Source organism: Petaurus breviceps, unplaced genomic scaffold, assembly GCF_028583685.1.
Source record: "Petaurus breviceps papuanus isolate PSGF00001 unplaced genomic scaffold, PetGlider_PUasm1.0 90895, whole genome shotgun sequence".
Classification (NCBI taxonomy): domain Eukaryota; kingdom Metazoa; phylum Chordata; class Mammalia; order Diprotodontia; family Petauridae; genus Petaurus; species Petaurus breviceps.
In genome coordinates this window covers 1,423,863-1,439,664 of record NW_027187372.1, presented here as the reverse complement: position 1 = coordinate 1,439,664, position 15,802 = coordinate 1,423,863, and the positions used below count along the sequence as shown (strand labels likewise).

The 15,802-nt window shown below is 38.7% G+C and overlaps 1 protein-coding gene across 1 annotated transcript in view; it reads right to left on the bottom strand.

Moving 5' to 3' along the window:
* CACNA1E (calcium voltage-gated channel subunit alpha1 E) overlaps nucleotides 1-15,802 on the bottom strand; it is a 413,658-nt gene that overhangs the window by 66,036 nt on the left and 331,820 nt on the right. Inside the window, exon 26 of the mRNA XM_069074371.1 lies at nucleotides 2,697-2,793. Within this exon, the coding sequence (XP_068930472.1) occupies nucleotides 2,697-2,793 (97 nt within the window). The remainder of the gene's footprint in view (nucleotides 1-2,696; nucleotides 2,794-15,802) is intronic.

The window sequence follows — 15,802 nt, the reverse complement described above, 5'->3', positions numbered from 1 at the left end:
AACCTCAAATGGAGTCACAAAGAGTTGGACACAACTGAAACAACTCAACACCAAGAAGTTGTGTGAGATGGGATTTGAACACAGGTCTTCCTGACTCCAAATTGAGCACTCTATCCCTTATGACTTTCCCCCCCAGAAGTACATTTGTATTTACTGTAAATGTTATATTGATACTTATATGTCTACATATTGTTTCCTTGATATAATGTAAGCTATACCATTTCATTTTTGTCTTTGGTATCACCAATGCCTAGCACAGTGCTTGACAGAGACACATAATGAGTTTCAAACAAATGCTTGATTGCTCTAGTTCAGAGGTTGGGAACCTGTGGCCTTGAGGCTACATGTGGCCCACTAGGTGCTAAAGTGGGGTCCTTTAACTGAATCCAAACTTCACAGAAAAAATCTTTTTATTATTGTGAGAAGTTTGGATTTAGTCAAAGGGCCAAACATGAGGACTTAGAGGGCCACATGTGGCCTTGAGGATGCAGGTTCCCCACCCCTGCTCCAGTTCAACCTTTTAGGTATATAGGCAGGGAAACTCTGGCCTAGATATCTAATATGAACACTCATTGAATAAAAAAAAGATACGAGCTAAAAGATCATTTAGAGAAAATATAATTCAATCCTTTTGTTCTATAAATGAAGAAACGAAGGCCAAGAGACTTGTCCCAGTTCAAAAAGGTAATAATGATGTTCTTAGATTTGTACACAGAAAATGGTTTCCTCTCCAGCTTTTTGCCTGAGAGTGTGACAATAGGTCATCAAGCTGAATAATATTTAGTATTAAGGTACTTTCCTCTAAGTTGTTCAAAGCACTTCATCCACAGTATGTTAAAGACCATTGAAACTGGCTGGAGACTTTACCCCCCTGTTTTGTTCACTGTCCTCTGGTTAGTCCTAAAAATCAGCTCCAGTAGATATCAATAGGCACTCATCATTCCTAGCTTCATTTTGAGAGGGTGAGATAAATAGATTATGCAAACAAAAGCTCTCAGTCCAACAGTGAGTCAGGGAGAAACCGGAACTAGATACTTTCCCTTCAGAGACTCCTGTTCCAGTGCTTTCCTTAAATTATGAAGTATTACATAGGAATTCATTGCATTTCATGCCATTTTTAGGTTCTTTTCTAGGTTTTTAGGTTTCGAGCACTGGTGAGTCTAGCCCTGGGGTGACTTGTATCCTGTGCAGTTGTATCTCCAATGCTCTGGGTGAAGCATTACTAGATTAATTAGCTCAACACTGTGGGGAATGTGAGTGATGCTTGTAGGCTCATAAAATCTTTAAAGCCATCTACATTATACTATAAGACTATAGCATTGCAGGGAGAGGAGCTGCCTCAATCTGGTTTGATGGTTTAAACCCCCAAACAAGATAAAAGGTGACTTCTTAAGCATCTACAGTACTCCTTCCTTACTCCTCTTAGAAGAGAACCACTTCATAATTCACTGATAATAAGACAGACAGACAGAAAAAGAGAAGGGGGGAGAGGGAGGAAGGGAGGGAGAGGAAGGAAGGGAGAGAGAGAGAGAGAGAGAGAGAGAGAGAGAGAGAGAGAGAGAGAGAGAGAGAGAGAGAGAGAGAGAGAGAGAGAGAGAATCTGTTGTAAGCTACCTCTATTATCTAGTTTCATATTTCAAATCCCCTCCATTTGTCTTCCTTTCTTTCCTTCCTCAGATGATAAGGTCTTCTTGCCAGCACCAACCCTTCTACTTGTGGCTTACATCTTATGCCTTCCTTTCTCCTCTAGGAACATTCCAATTATTATCCTTTCTCTCAATAATTTTCTAATTCTAATGATTGGTTCCTTTCCCACTGTATCCTTAATCTCCCCTGGATTTTGCTAATCGAATATCCCTCCTTCCTTTCATAGATAAGCTCTTATCTGCATTCATTGAATCTACTTTCTTATCTTTATTTCTTAATCCCTTGCTATCTGACTTCTCTTCCCAACATTCAACTGAAACTCCTCTTGGCCAGGTCCCAAGTGATCTCTTAATCGCCAAACCTAATAGTCTTTTCTGAGGTGGACATAATAGGGAAAGGAGTCAACCTTCTTTTCATCATATGACTTCTGGCCTATAGTGCCAGTTCTTTCTTTGCTCCATGGTCCCTCCAAATCCTCACATCTATTATCTCAGAATCTCTTCACCAATTCTAAGATATCTTTTCTCTTTTATAGAAAGTACTTAGGCACATGAATCAGTCTCACATACTGGTTTTGATTGATTCTAAGAGGAATACAGCTCCTGTTCACACCCATTTTCTAAGACTATATGCAATTTCTTGTCCTTTTTTAACTTAGATATCATTCTTTCCGCCCCCCCCCCCCCTTATCCTGAACTTGGAAGCTTATCTAGCCCAGTGTACATCTGCCTTCTAGTAGGTAACTGCCCACTCCCTCTTTATGATGAATGAGTTTTTGACCTGTAGCAGTAGCACAGGCCTCACTAGTGGGATGCCCATCAAATCTCAACACTATTCACACAAATAAGTAAGACAAATGGCTTTACAGGGTATAAAAATTTCACCTCAGACTAGAGTCAGGAGGTGAAAGACCTCTTTCTAGATTCTTAGACTGTGGTCCATCTTGGGTAGAGTACAATGATCTATGGTGCCACATGAAAAACAGGTCAGTAGCTCAAAAATAGGGAGGTGATAGTGTATAAAGAGACAGGAAGCATGGGAAATTATACCTTGAGCTTGGGTAAGCGCTTGATGGTTTTCAGAGGCCTCAGAACTCGGAGCACACGAAGAGACTTAATGGTTTTGATATCCCGGCCTTTGTTGGTGCTGTGGCAAAAGCATCCAAAATATAATTATTAGTATGTGGAAGGAAAAGAAATTGTAAATTACTGTCTCTATGGACATACCAGAGTAAGAGAGAAAAGGACATAGGACCAGAGATGTCGTCATAGTGTATCCCTTCTATGGGAGTTTTCAGATCCAATAGAGAAAATCTTTGAAACAATGTTCTCCACTCCATTTTTACAAAACTGAACATACACACAGTCCAATGAAGTAAAAGCTACCTCATTTTAAAAACTTGGTCTGATGCTGTCTATTGTCACAGGACCTACTTGGCTCTTACTGGAACAAAACAATAGGTGTTGAGGGTGATAATATGGAAGATAAACATGAAGAAAGAATGGGAAGCTTTGACTTGAGAGCAGGGCACAGCATTGATCCTCACATCTCTAAAAGGGACTTAGCCCAGTGCACTCTTCAGCTAAAGGTTTATCACCTCTGTAAAGCTCATTAGGGTAGGAAAGAATGAGGTGAAGAAGGGACAACAGGGGATATGACACTCTCACTGTACTAGGTCATATGTTCCAGAGTCAGCATCTCATGCAGACTTCCTAGCAGGTCATTGGATCAAACCACCAATTAAATATGTAGAGCTTAGTCTTCCTGCCGAGACAGCTCTCAGTTCAGACATTACTAGTCCTATAGATCCAAAGAATTAAATTTGCACAAACATACAGTCCTATTCACCTTTATCTTTACCCCACAACTAATACTCTTGCATATTCAGCTCCAGGGAAATGATTTTCTTTCTACTGGAGGAAATGTATTACTATTCCTTTTAATAAGTATAAAACCAATAAAGCAAACTGTGTTTCTTTCATCCCATTAATTCTCCACAAGAGATAAGCAAGCATGGCATTCTCTTCACATCACTGTAGAGGAAGTGAAATATTAAGAAATAAAAATAAAAATACAGCTCCATGGAAGCTGGAATCCACCCTGTGTTCTCCTAGGGCACAAGAAGGCATGCTTCAGTATCTATTTTTATCAGGTTGGGTCAAAGAAATCACAAACAACTGCCTAGCTAAGACCACCAACAAGAAATTATCTATCATGTGTAAAGCAAAATAAATGAACTAATGAACAATATTCAAGGTTCTACCATCTTTGGTTACTAAAATATAGAAGAGATTCAAAAAAGGGCAAGCAGTTGCTCCAAGATACCAAGCAACCACTGGAAATATAACAGGTCTCATTTCTCTCCCTTCTTCCTATCGTTCCCCTCAAAATAACTGGAAATTATAAACTACCAGAAACTCAGGGAAATAAAGTCTTTACAGTACTGCTGTTGAATAATCGTTCTCCTGGTTCTGCTCATGTCATTCTGCATCAATTCACACAAGTCTTCCCATCTTTCTCTGAACCATCCATTTCATCATGTCATGTGGGAATTTATTTTGCTTGACTATACATATATGTTACAATGATTTTGTTTTTCTTTTTTTTTTTTCTTCTAAATTGGGAGAGGCAGAAAATAAATTCTTAGGTGAAGAATAAAATGAAAGATTGACTAAAAACAGGAATAAAGTTCAAATACATTAATGGAAAATTTCAAGTAGAAAGTTTGAGTACTGGGATAATGATTCTACCTAGTATTTCTACTCTAAGACTTGCTCAGAGGTTATAATCACTGCTTCACCAGATACTCCTATTCAATGAACTCCAGTGGTTCCCTATTATCTCAAGGATCAAATATAAAATCTATTTGGTTTTTAAAGTCCTTTATAGTCTGGCCCCTTCCTGCCTTTTAGTCTTTTCACATTTTATTTACCTTCTACAATTCTAAGATCTACTTATATTAGCCTTCTTGCTGTTCCTCACACAGGGCACTTTGTTGTTCAGTCCCATCATGTTTGACTCTACATGACCCCATTTGAGGTTTGCCTGCTAAAAACACTGGAGTGGTTTTCCATTTCCTTCTCCAGTTCATTTTACAGATGAGGGACTGAGGCAGGCAGTGTTAAGTGACTTAGCCACAGTTACACAGTTAGTAAGTACATGAGGTGGGATTTGAGCTCATGAAGATGAGTCTTCTTGACCCAAGAAGCAGCACTTTATGCACTTTACCATCTAGCTTCCCCCCACAGAGACCACTATATCTCGCAAATATACATACTTGGAATGCTCCTCACCTCCCCTTCCTGATTTTCTTTAGCATCTACTTAAGTCTATTTTCTGCAAAAAAAATTTCCTATTACCTCTACACCCCACATTCTGCTATTGCCTTTCTACTGGGATTACCTCCCATTTATCTTTTATGTATGTTGTTTGTACGTAATTGTTTGCATTTTGTCTCCCCCATGAGAATTGTAAGCTTCTTGAGGGCAGGGATGTTTTTTCTTTGCTTTATATTCCTAGTGCTTGGCATGGTGCTTGGCACATAATATGTGTTTAATAAAGACTTGATGATTGGTAACACTGAAAATAAAACCACACAGAGCCCACTTAACATTTGTAACACACACACTCTCTCTCTCTCTCTCTCTCTCTCTCTCTTTTTCCCTCTCTCATACACACACATTTATATCCCACGTCCTCTATGTCTTTCCAAAATTATTTTCTCTTTGAAAATGTTATTATACCTCTTAAAACAAACCACTACCATCAACAGAAGTGGGGTCATTGAGGAAAGTACTAAGGGACCATTCCAAAAATCAGACTAATTTGAATTTTTTAATTCAGATTCCCAGGCGGTTACCCAGTCTTCAGCTTCCAAACCTCTCCTCTTAGAGCTGTATTAGGTAAATCTCCAGGGCAGAGTTAATTTGGTGAAAAATAGACATACTGAGAATGGTAACATGCAATCCAATTCAATTTTACTTCAGTACATTAGTATTATTTACAAGGAAAAAAAAACCCTCAACAACTACACTTTCCTGTTAAACCTCATAGAGCCTTTTGTTCTGTACCTTTCTTACATACAGAACCTGTAATGTTTTGTTTAATAGTTATTTGTATTTGTCTTAACCACCATCCCCTGATTAGATTATAAGATACATAAAGACAATGGTATTTTTTACATCTAAATTTTGTCTGCCCTCTAATGCCTAGTATAGTACCTGTGCATAGTAGGTGCCTAATGAATGTCTGTTGAATTGAACTATTCATAATTTTTAGCCTCTTGGTATAGAGGAAATAAAAATTCTATGGGATTTCAGTGGCAAGAGTAAAAGCAAACAGAAGAAACTAGAGAGACATTCAATTGCATCTGTTCACCAGCTTTTTTCCAATCCGACACCTCCATATCCCACCCAACCTTATCTCTTCTTGCCTCATCACTCCCCCATGCTTCTACCCGAAGGAAAATCAAAGAAGATATTTACCCCAAAGCGTTCCTATGGTGAATCCAATTAGAGAGCAGCCCAGAAAAGTGGAGAGAAAAAAAGACAGTCAGAAACATCTAAGAAGAAAACATAACAAGAGAATGACAAAAGACATAAGTAGCATGAGGTCCACAGGAACCCCCCCCACCATCAGCTCCCAACCCCTATAGTCTGATTCACAGCCTTGGCACTCTGGGAGTCAGCACATTTCCTGAAAGGGTCAGAATGCTCTATACCCCATTTGTATATTCTCAGCTCCTCCATGTAAATTTGGAAGCTACTTTGCCATTACCCTGGGGTGGCTACCTCTAATCAGCATTACCATTTTAGACATTATCCTTTATTCCTTGATTCATTGGGGATTCATAAGTCTGGTCTTCAGCCTTTATCTTTGCAGAAGCCTTTTATCAAAACTCCTCATTTCCAGGGAATAGATATAAAGCCAGGTTAGGGGAATGAAGATTATACTGGACCAGAAGTAGAAATTCTTAGTAAAAAAAAAAAATCCTGTCACTATGAGACATATATACCTGCTTAAGAATTTCAGAAAAGCAAACGGGAAAAGAGGACTTGATTGTCTTTATGGGAGGTTTTTTAGGTCATGTATCATAAGCATGGAAAGGCAAAGAGGGCATTAAGTTACCCTGGATCTGATACTGTTAAATTACAACTTTTAATATGGAATACATGAACTCTAAGCAAGGGGCTGGAAGATATATGCAAAACTTAAACACAGATATATCTCTGGCCCAATAGGTCTTATTGTCTAAGAGTTAGAACAAAGATATTTGAGAAAGAATACAAGAACAGTGAGCTGTTTACCTGAGAGCTTTGTAAACCAGCCTTCTGTGTCTCATGCTGGGGAGTAGAAAGGGGGTAAGCAAAAGAATGTTTGTTTTTGGGTTTTTTAATGGTTTTCCAAGGGCTATTCTCCAGTCCTCCCCAACATACTCCCCAACATTTCAACAGAATGGAATAAGATATCTAAGTGAGAGAAGGCAGTCTGGGGTTTTGCCTCATGCTTGTCAATATGGCCTCAACTTCTCTAAGTCTACCCCTTCCGGTGGCCCAGAAGAGGATTCTTAAACTCTAGGATCTCCTAAGATCATGAGAGAAGGAGCAAGCATTGACTACTCACAGTCATGAACAAACCTGAAGGTATGATTAACAAAGATCTTTTCAGTGGCCTGGTTAAAACATTGTACATTGTACTGGAAAAGAGAGTGGCATGATTTCTCTAAAAGGGAATGTTTTGGGATGTATGGTGATCTCTGGGTCTAATTGTCTTAGGTGTATGTATCAGGAACAATCAGGGGTGCCCTCTAAACTGCTGGATTTAGGAAACTCCAAAGGAGCTAGGCATTTGCTCTGGTCTTTCTGTGAAACATGTGCCCTGACTCCTTGTTGAAGGATATATATATACACACACACGTATATATGTGCGTATGTATGTATGTATATACATATATATTATACATCTATAAATAAACTTGCTGAGATGATGTAGCATCTAGTCTCCAGTGTCTAGGGTAGGAGCCATGCACTGGTGGGTAGAGAGCAGTCTGCTTACTCTTCTTCCTGCTACCCCCTCCTCATACCAAAGGATAAACTTGGTCCATGTGAAACCACACCTGGGAATCCATTGTGGAAAGAAGTAGGGTTGGGGGTGGTTCTAGGCCACAGATCATATGCAATAAGGTACTTGGACCACAGCACCAAAGTCTCTCCACCTTTAGCTTACTTATGTGGGCCCCCCTTGATGGGGCACTATGACCTGTGTGTCTGGATGTGGCTGAAAAAGGTTCACATAGGCACAGCAGTTTTTTCACTGCAAGAATTTCTGTCCAATCTTCATTCCTGCATCTGGGGGTTGGCATCAATCAGGCAAGGGAAGAATGAGATGCTGAGGTCAGAGTTCACCCCTGGACCTCTTTCAAATAGATCGCAGGTGGCAGAACTTCCACTGAAAAGTGAATAATCCTAAAGGAAAGCCCCCTTGGCTTCACCAGCAGGAGGACTGCAGCTGTTTCCTCTGCCAGCACTACTTGAAATGAGAACTGGACATCTGTACTATAGGGATAATAAAACATCAACAATTTGGATCACGTTGATCCAAAATTGGTAATAATTAAGATACGGGTCAAACTAATTTGTTCTATATCTTGTATCAGCACAGTTTTCTGAGCAATTAATATTGTTAAATAGAGATTAGAAGGGGAATGTTACATATTTGAGAGGTCTCATTTTGGTAGTATCTATTTTCATTTAAACAAATGATGTACTTATAAAATATTCTAATACATATGGATATATGTGTGTGTATATATACATATATATATATATATTACAAACACATATCTATCTCTCTATTTATCTATGTTTTAGGACCTCAACTAGACAATGCTTTGTTAGGTGAAGAGCACTCCATGTATTTGAAATGAACAACACTATTTTTCTATAAATATGTTTTTACTGATTCAGACTTAACTGTCATCCTAATTAGTGGTTTTTACCATTTTTATAATAAATGCTTTTAAGATTTATGAAGGAATTTACCTGCATTATCTCTTAGATCCTTTCAGCAACCCTGTGAGATAGCTTATTATAAGTATTATTATCTCCATTTGATACACGAGAAACCGAACCTCATATATTTTAGCTGATTTACCTACAGTCACATAGCTATTAAGTCTCAGAGATAGGATTTGAATCTAGGTCTTTGTGACTCTAAGTACAGTGACTGTTCCACTACATGATGTTACCTTTTTTTTTTTTTGAAAAGTGATCCTGATTAAAAGTAATCAATGGCAAAGGAATAATTTCAATAGGCTTCTGTACACTGCCTTCCCTTCAACTTCAACTTAACTGGGTAGTTATTTTCTCTTCAATAACTGTTCTCTAAAAAGAGGGCTCTGACTCTCACATCTTATTAGTAAAAAATGAGAAGTTTCAAGCTCACTCGTCAAGTTGCCCTCCAGATCTTTCATGTGTAATCACTCATCCTTTTCTGTAATCTTCCTCTCCAGTTCCCAGGTTCCCTCTATCAAATGACACTCTCAATTTGACTTCTCCCATGAATTAACTGTTTCTCACTGTAGCTAAGGCAACAAGTTCTCAAACTTCTCTGTCCTTATATTTACTACCTTGACATTAAGGCCTTCTATTTCCCTCAATCCCCACCCCAGACTGTTCCCCTACCCCACAGCATAAAACCACTTCCTACTCCCCTCCCTCTCTCTTCTCATGGTATCAGAGGACTGTGAAAGTGCCTGGGTAGGAAGAGATATTCTTTAATCACTCAAACTGAAAATGATTCCTCCTTCTTCTATACTGATGTAATGCTAAGTTTGTATCACTCATATAGCATGCAGCAAATACTATGGGGCATTATAGATATTTCTCTATCTTCTAGAAGACTGTGAGATACTTAAGTGGCACAATGGATAGAGTGCCAGGTCTAGAATCAGGAAGACTCATCTTTCTGAGTTCAAATCCAGCTTCAGACACTTACTAGCTGTGTCACTCTGGGCAAGTCTCTTTACTATGTGCCTCAGTTTCCTCCTTTGTAAAAGGAACTAGAGAAGGAAATGGCAAACCCTTTCAGTGTCTTTACCAAAAAAATACCAAATGGGAACATGAAGAGTTGAATACAACTGAAATGGTTGAACAACAACTGAAAAATTATAAACTCCTTGAAGGTAAAGACTGTCTTACATAAATTTGTATATCTCATAGCCTTACACATAGCAAGAATTTATTAAATTCCATTTATTTTCATAAAATCATAGAATTTAAAAGATCTTTAGAGGTCACTTAGTCCAATCTCTCATTTTATGGATGAGAAATACAGAGAGGTTCAGGGCCTCATCCAAAATCTCAATGATCATTAAGTAGTAGAGCTGAGATTCAAACCGAGTCATTGGACTTAGACTCTGCCTCTCCATTACCACTTCTTTATCACTTACTGTGTGCAGAACACAGCAAATGAACAAACAAAATTCAAGGTTCTTTAAAATTCTGCTTCTGAAACCAGAAACTCTTGAACTATAGATTTCAGTCCATTTTGGAATGACTAACATCATAAAATCACAGACCTAGAACTGAAAGGGACCTCAGGGGTCATCAAGTGCAATCTTGCTTTTTATATATGAGGAAACAGGCCAAAAAAATTTAAGTGACTTGCAAGGGGCCACATAGACAGTAAATGTCAGAGTTGTAATATGAATCCAAATCCTCCCATTCCAGAGTAAGTAGTCTTTCTACTGTCTGCAAGAGTCATCCTAGAAAGCCAAGGCCATGGAGGAAACTTCCTCATCTGGGAGCTTTCCATATCAATGAAATTAAAGGTCTAGTCTTTATTCTTCTATTCATTGCTTAGTTGTTCCCATCAACAACTCTGAGTCTCTATGAATGGGTTTCACTGTGCCTAGAGATTTATTCGTTTGATTAGATATGTCAACACTTCAGATTGCTTTTTTACTATACTTTGTAAGTCTGCGTAAAATGGAGGAAAATGCTCTAGAACTGGAATCCTTCTAACAGCAAGGCAAGGAAGGTAGTACAGGTATCCTCATTGTACTAATGAGGCTTCACATAAGTGAAGTGATTTGTCCATGGTTACATGGCTAGTGTCACTGTCAGGATTTGAACGTAAGTCTTTTGACTCTACAGAATTCTGGAATTCCAAGGTTGGAAGAGACATCCAAATCCCAACATATAGGAGAACAAGAATCTGAGAGAGACAAATAGAGAGAGACAGAGAGAGAAAATCTCAGATGGGTGGTTATCTAGCCTTTGTTTTGCTTTGGAGGTTTAACCTAAACCTTCAAGGACAAACCTACTATCTGCCAAGGGAGTCTTCCATATTTGACTAGTTTTAAGTGTTAGGAGATTCAGTGCTTTCCGCACTATAGTACAGAAACTATGCTTTAGTTTCCTTATTTGTAAGGTAGAGATAATATCTTCACTCCAGGATCACAGAATTGAGTTGAGATGGACCTCAGGAGTCATCCAGTCCAACTCATACCCAGAAGCAATCCTTATGTGACAAGTGGTCATCCAACCTCTTTTTGAAGACTTTGAGGAGGAAAAATCCACCACCTTTCAGCGCAGTCCCCTCTGCTTTTGTACAGCTTTCATTATTAAGACTTCCCTGAAATTGAATCTAAATGCCTTTCTGTAATTTCTACCCACTTGATGCTCCTATTTCTGCCCTCTGGGACCAAATATAACCAGTCTAATCCCTCTCCCAGATAACAACCTCTCCCAAACTTGAAGGCAGTCACCATATTCCCCATGAGTCTGCTTATCCCTGATTGCTTCAGTCTTATGGCACAGACCCAAGGTTTTTTGACATCCCAGTTGCCTAACTCTGGATGTTCTTAATTTATCACAATCTCTCTCACATTATTGTTATGAAGAAAGCATTTAGCAAATTGTGGAGCATCATATTAATATAACTATTTTAATAATGCATCCCTTATGACTTACAAAGCTCCTTATGCACAATCCACCATTTCATTTGATCCTCACAACAGGACAGGTATTACCCCTATTTTACAGATGGGGAAACTGAGACTCATAGAGGTTAAGTGACTTGTCTATGGTCATAAAGATAGCAAGTGGCACAACTAAGAATCAAATTCAGGCTTCATGACTTTTGGTCTAATGTCCTTTCTACTAAGCTATACTACCTCTAATTATCAGAGCTATTGGTCTGCGAGTTTAACAAATGGTGCTTAGCTCCATAAGCCTCCCCTTCACTTGCTAGACTTGCCAAGTTCTGGGTATCAAGTATAAATCTTTTACCAACTCCATTGTTTATAATTTATCGAACTCTATTGCAACCAGGGGATCATTTTAATCCTCAAACCAAGAAAAGGAAGGAAACAAAGTTTCTTATTACCTCCTGCAAGTTTATTCATGAGGTTTCAGCATGCTGACCAGATTTTTTTCCCTTTCTTAGTCTTGACGTTCTAAAGATATGGATAGATACTCTGTGACCCTCATCATATTCAGATCTTTCGAGGAAGGTCGTGTTACCAGCTGTAATTAAGCCAATATGGTCCCCAGTTGGAAGCTAATTCTATAATTCCAGGCTGTCTTTTTTCTCTTGTAGCAAATTGACTGCTAGTATAGTCTGAGTTAGTGATCGCTCTGTGTAGTTTAAAGCCTCTTATGTCACTATATTTCCTCATATTAGCTTCTAGACCTCTGGGTTTTGAAAAGAAAATAATGGGGCTTACTGATCTTTGTGAACTACTAGAGAGGATCCAGTGCTTTCACCCCCCCATAGTCTGAGTGGAATTTCTGGATAAAGAGACTTTTGTACCACTAGCTAGCTAGGTCTTTTGATTAGTGTATTACTTTGCTGAAGTCAGAATTACATGTTTGATTGTCATAAAGTTTAGTAAAATGTCTTCTGTTTCACGGCCAACTCCCTTCATTTGGTACAGATAGTTTTAAAAGACTTGTCAGAAAGGGAACTGGTGGAAAAAGGGTTCTAACTCATTCTCTGTATGGAAAAGCAACTCAAACCTCAGACCAGGTTGAGAGTAGGTTGGCAGCATAATTTTCATGGGCAATGGATAAGGCATTCTGTAAAGTTCATGAGATAACTAGGTGTACATAAGCTTGAGTAATATCTCTCTTATAACCCCTTCCATGTGGATTCCATTCTATTCACTTCCTCCTCACCACTGATCCCTGAACAATTTCATTTCCAAGGCAGTTGAGATGACACAATAAGGTGCTGTAAGAGCTTCTGGCCATTAATCTCCATTTCAGCACAAAGTCAGATGAAATCAATGACAAGGTGGCTCTAAAATAAAGTTGAAGTCTTGAAGAACACTATTCTTCTTATGTGCTCACTCCTGGAAGTTTCCAATCCATTCTTAGCCAGCATGTGAAATCCCAAGTTAATGGGATATCTGACTGCAAAATTCAATCTTAATTCTTTGGTCTCTTCAACAATGTTGAAGAAGCAGATGACCTATCTGACTTTATGACCTATAGGGCTTCTTTGCATGACAAAAGACTTTACTGCATTTTCCCCATGTGATCAAATTAAGCCAGTCTTACCATGCTTTATGGTAAAGGGGGCTACAGGGAAAGTCATCTAACAGCTGACTAGCTTTAAGTGTTAGGAAATTCAGTGCTTTTCCCACCATGCTACAGAAACTATGCCTTAGTTGGAAAGTTTATTACATGGTGATGTCAAAGAAAAACTAGATGTTTAATGATACTACTAGGCATAGTGTAATTGGTAAGGGCTTACATTAACACTTCAGTCATGAATATTCTCTTTCTTTCACATGGGCACACCTGCATAAACCAGGAAAGTTGTATCTATGTTACTTGACCTTCAAGATCCCTTTAAATGTTAATCCTTTGCATGTTTTTGAATGTGTTCGGACTTTCACCAGACCACTATAACTACTTCTGAATGCACTCAATAGGTCCTACCAATTTCAAAGACATGAACAGTGAAAATTGCCAGGAAAATGGCATATTTCAATGAAAAGGACATAATAAAAACTAATGTTGGGATTCCAGTTTTTCCTGGCAGCAAGAGATAGATTGATTCATGCCTTCCTTTCTTGGCTGAGGATTGAATGATGAAAGGCCAAATAGAGGCCTGATCCAAAGATTTCTTACATGCTAGGGAGTCCTACGTTACAGTGGTCAGTGGCAATAGGAATTTCTAGTACTGTGTGCAGGATACCAAGTGTTACTATAGCTGATGTTCATACAATGACAAGATTTCATAGGGGCTTTCAATGGCAAAGATTTCAACATATTTTGGTTGATGAGGAGTTGTATGCTTCTAGGCCTTTCCTTTATGCTGCTAATCACACCTTGAATTTGCTTAGTCAACATCAACTGATTCTACTTGAGATGAATTAGTCCAACCTGACACTTAGGGCAACAAATAAACAAGTGAGAAGTGCTAAATCATCTGGGGTTAAGAAGTAAAATTGTCTGGACATGCTGTGACTCACTATTCATTATAATCCTTTCCCCATTCTAATCTTTGAGGTCTCATTCCCTTCCTTTCTGTTTGCAAAAAAATGCATGTTTAATTACATGGGGCCTTATACACATAAAACCTCAGTATAACTGAGGTCCAAGGTCACAAAGAATATCATCCTTATTGCATGTGAGCTCACAGGATCATGAAATAACCATCTGACACCATAGTCAAGATGATCCACCCAAAATTCAGTAAACTATAAGTATGGAGGGTCAGGTGGTAGGAGAAGGTAAAGTAATATTTCAGATGTGCAGAAACCCAGATATACCAAGGCTGTTGCCATCACTTTCTTCCCACCCAATAGGCTGGAGAGCAGAATGGATGGCAGTGGGATTCAAAGAAGCAAGAGAAAGCATTTTTATCAGCTTGGCATGAAACAGTTTGAAAATAGAAGAACTTCACTTAAAAAAAGGAAGAGAAAACTTTTTCAAGAACCAGTCATCCAAACTTTTCTCTTAAAAACACAATAGAACAAAAGATCCAACTAGGGACATTTATAGTCTCTGAACACTCTGCATCTCCATGAGGCTCAGGGATTGGCAATGCTAGTTAGAGCACCTTTGTTGACTTCCCTCCTTAGTGTTTGAAGAGGACCAATGACATCATAGGGTGATATCTTGACTTAAGTGTCTATCAGATTTAAGTGTGTGGGAGAATGGTGCCCAGTCAGTTAAAAAACTACCCACTCCGCAGAGGAGATATTAGCTCTGGTGGGAGGAGACACACGTGTTCTTATAAATGCTTTATAATGTAAAAAGTGGACTGGGAAGAAACACAAAACTTGTAGCATGAATAGTCTTTCCACCTTCTGATCCCCCAACAAACCCACTTAGAAAATATTGCCTCTTCCCAACCTAATCCCCAGTCATGGGGTCAATAGGGTTCCATGCGTAGGGAAATTAGCGAGTTTACATTATAAAGAGCTCTCTGTGATATAAACAGCTAGAGAGGCAGAGAAAGGTTTTTCTACAACCACTACATTAAACATATATGTTTGTGGAAAACATACATGAAGACATGTGGGCCTCTTCTGATGTAAGCCTCTGAAGTTTTCTGAATTGATGGATAGAGAAGCTCCCATTGAGAATTCAGCTACAAGTCAAACATTCCTGCTGAGGAAGATGACCTTTCTGGAAACTAAATGACAGTCTTTTGGAAGACTTGTTAGAATGCATTCTAGGTAGTTAGGGTGGCAGTCATGCTAAGTTTTTGAGGTTGTGCCTCCGTTTATATCATTACTATCAAGAATGACCCCACACTTACCAAGAAATAGCCTTTTCAGGAGTATAAAAAGGACAAAGTTCAATATTAGAAGAATATTTCTAGGATGGAGACAGACTTAGAAATGAGGCTATCAGAATGATAAATGCAATCAGGACTATATTGAATTAGAATACAGGAATGGGAGTTGAATCCCTAGGGAGAGACATATTTGAAAAGCCTCCAAAGAAATTTCCAATTGGCCCAATGCCCCAGATACTCAGTCCCCCAAATAGGAGACAAATTCAATGATTTTCTTTAACATTCTGTTTCTATGTCTCTCTACACAGAGATGAGAATGACCAATTCCACCAAGATGCCAAAAGAGCTGAATTCTCTGGTGCCTTTAATGAGGAAAGGAACGATGGAAGGATGGGGG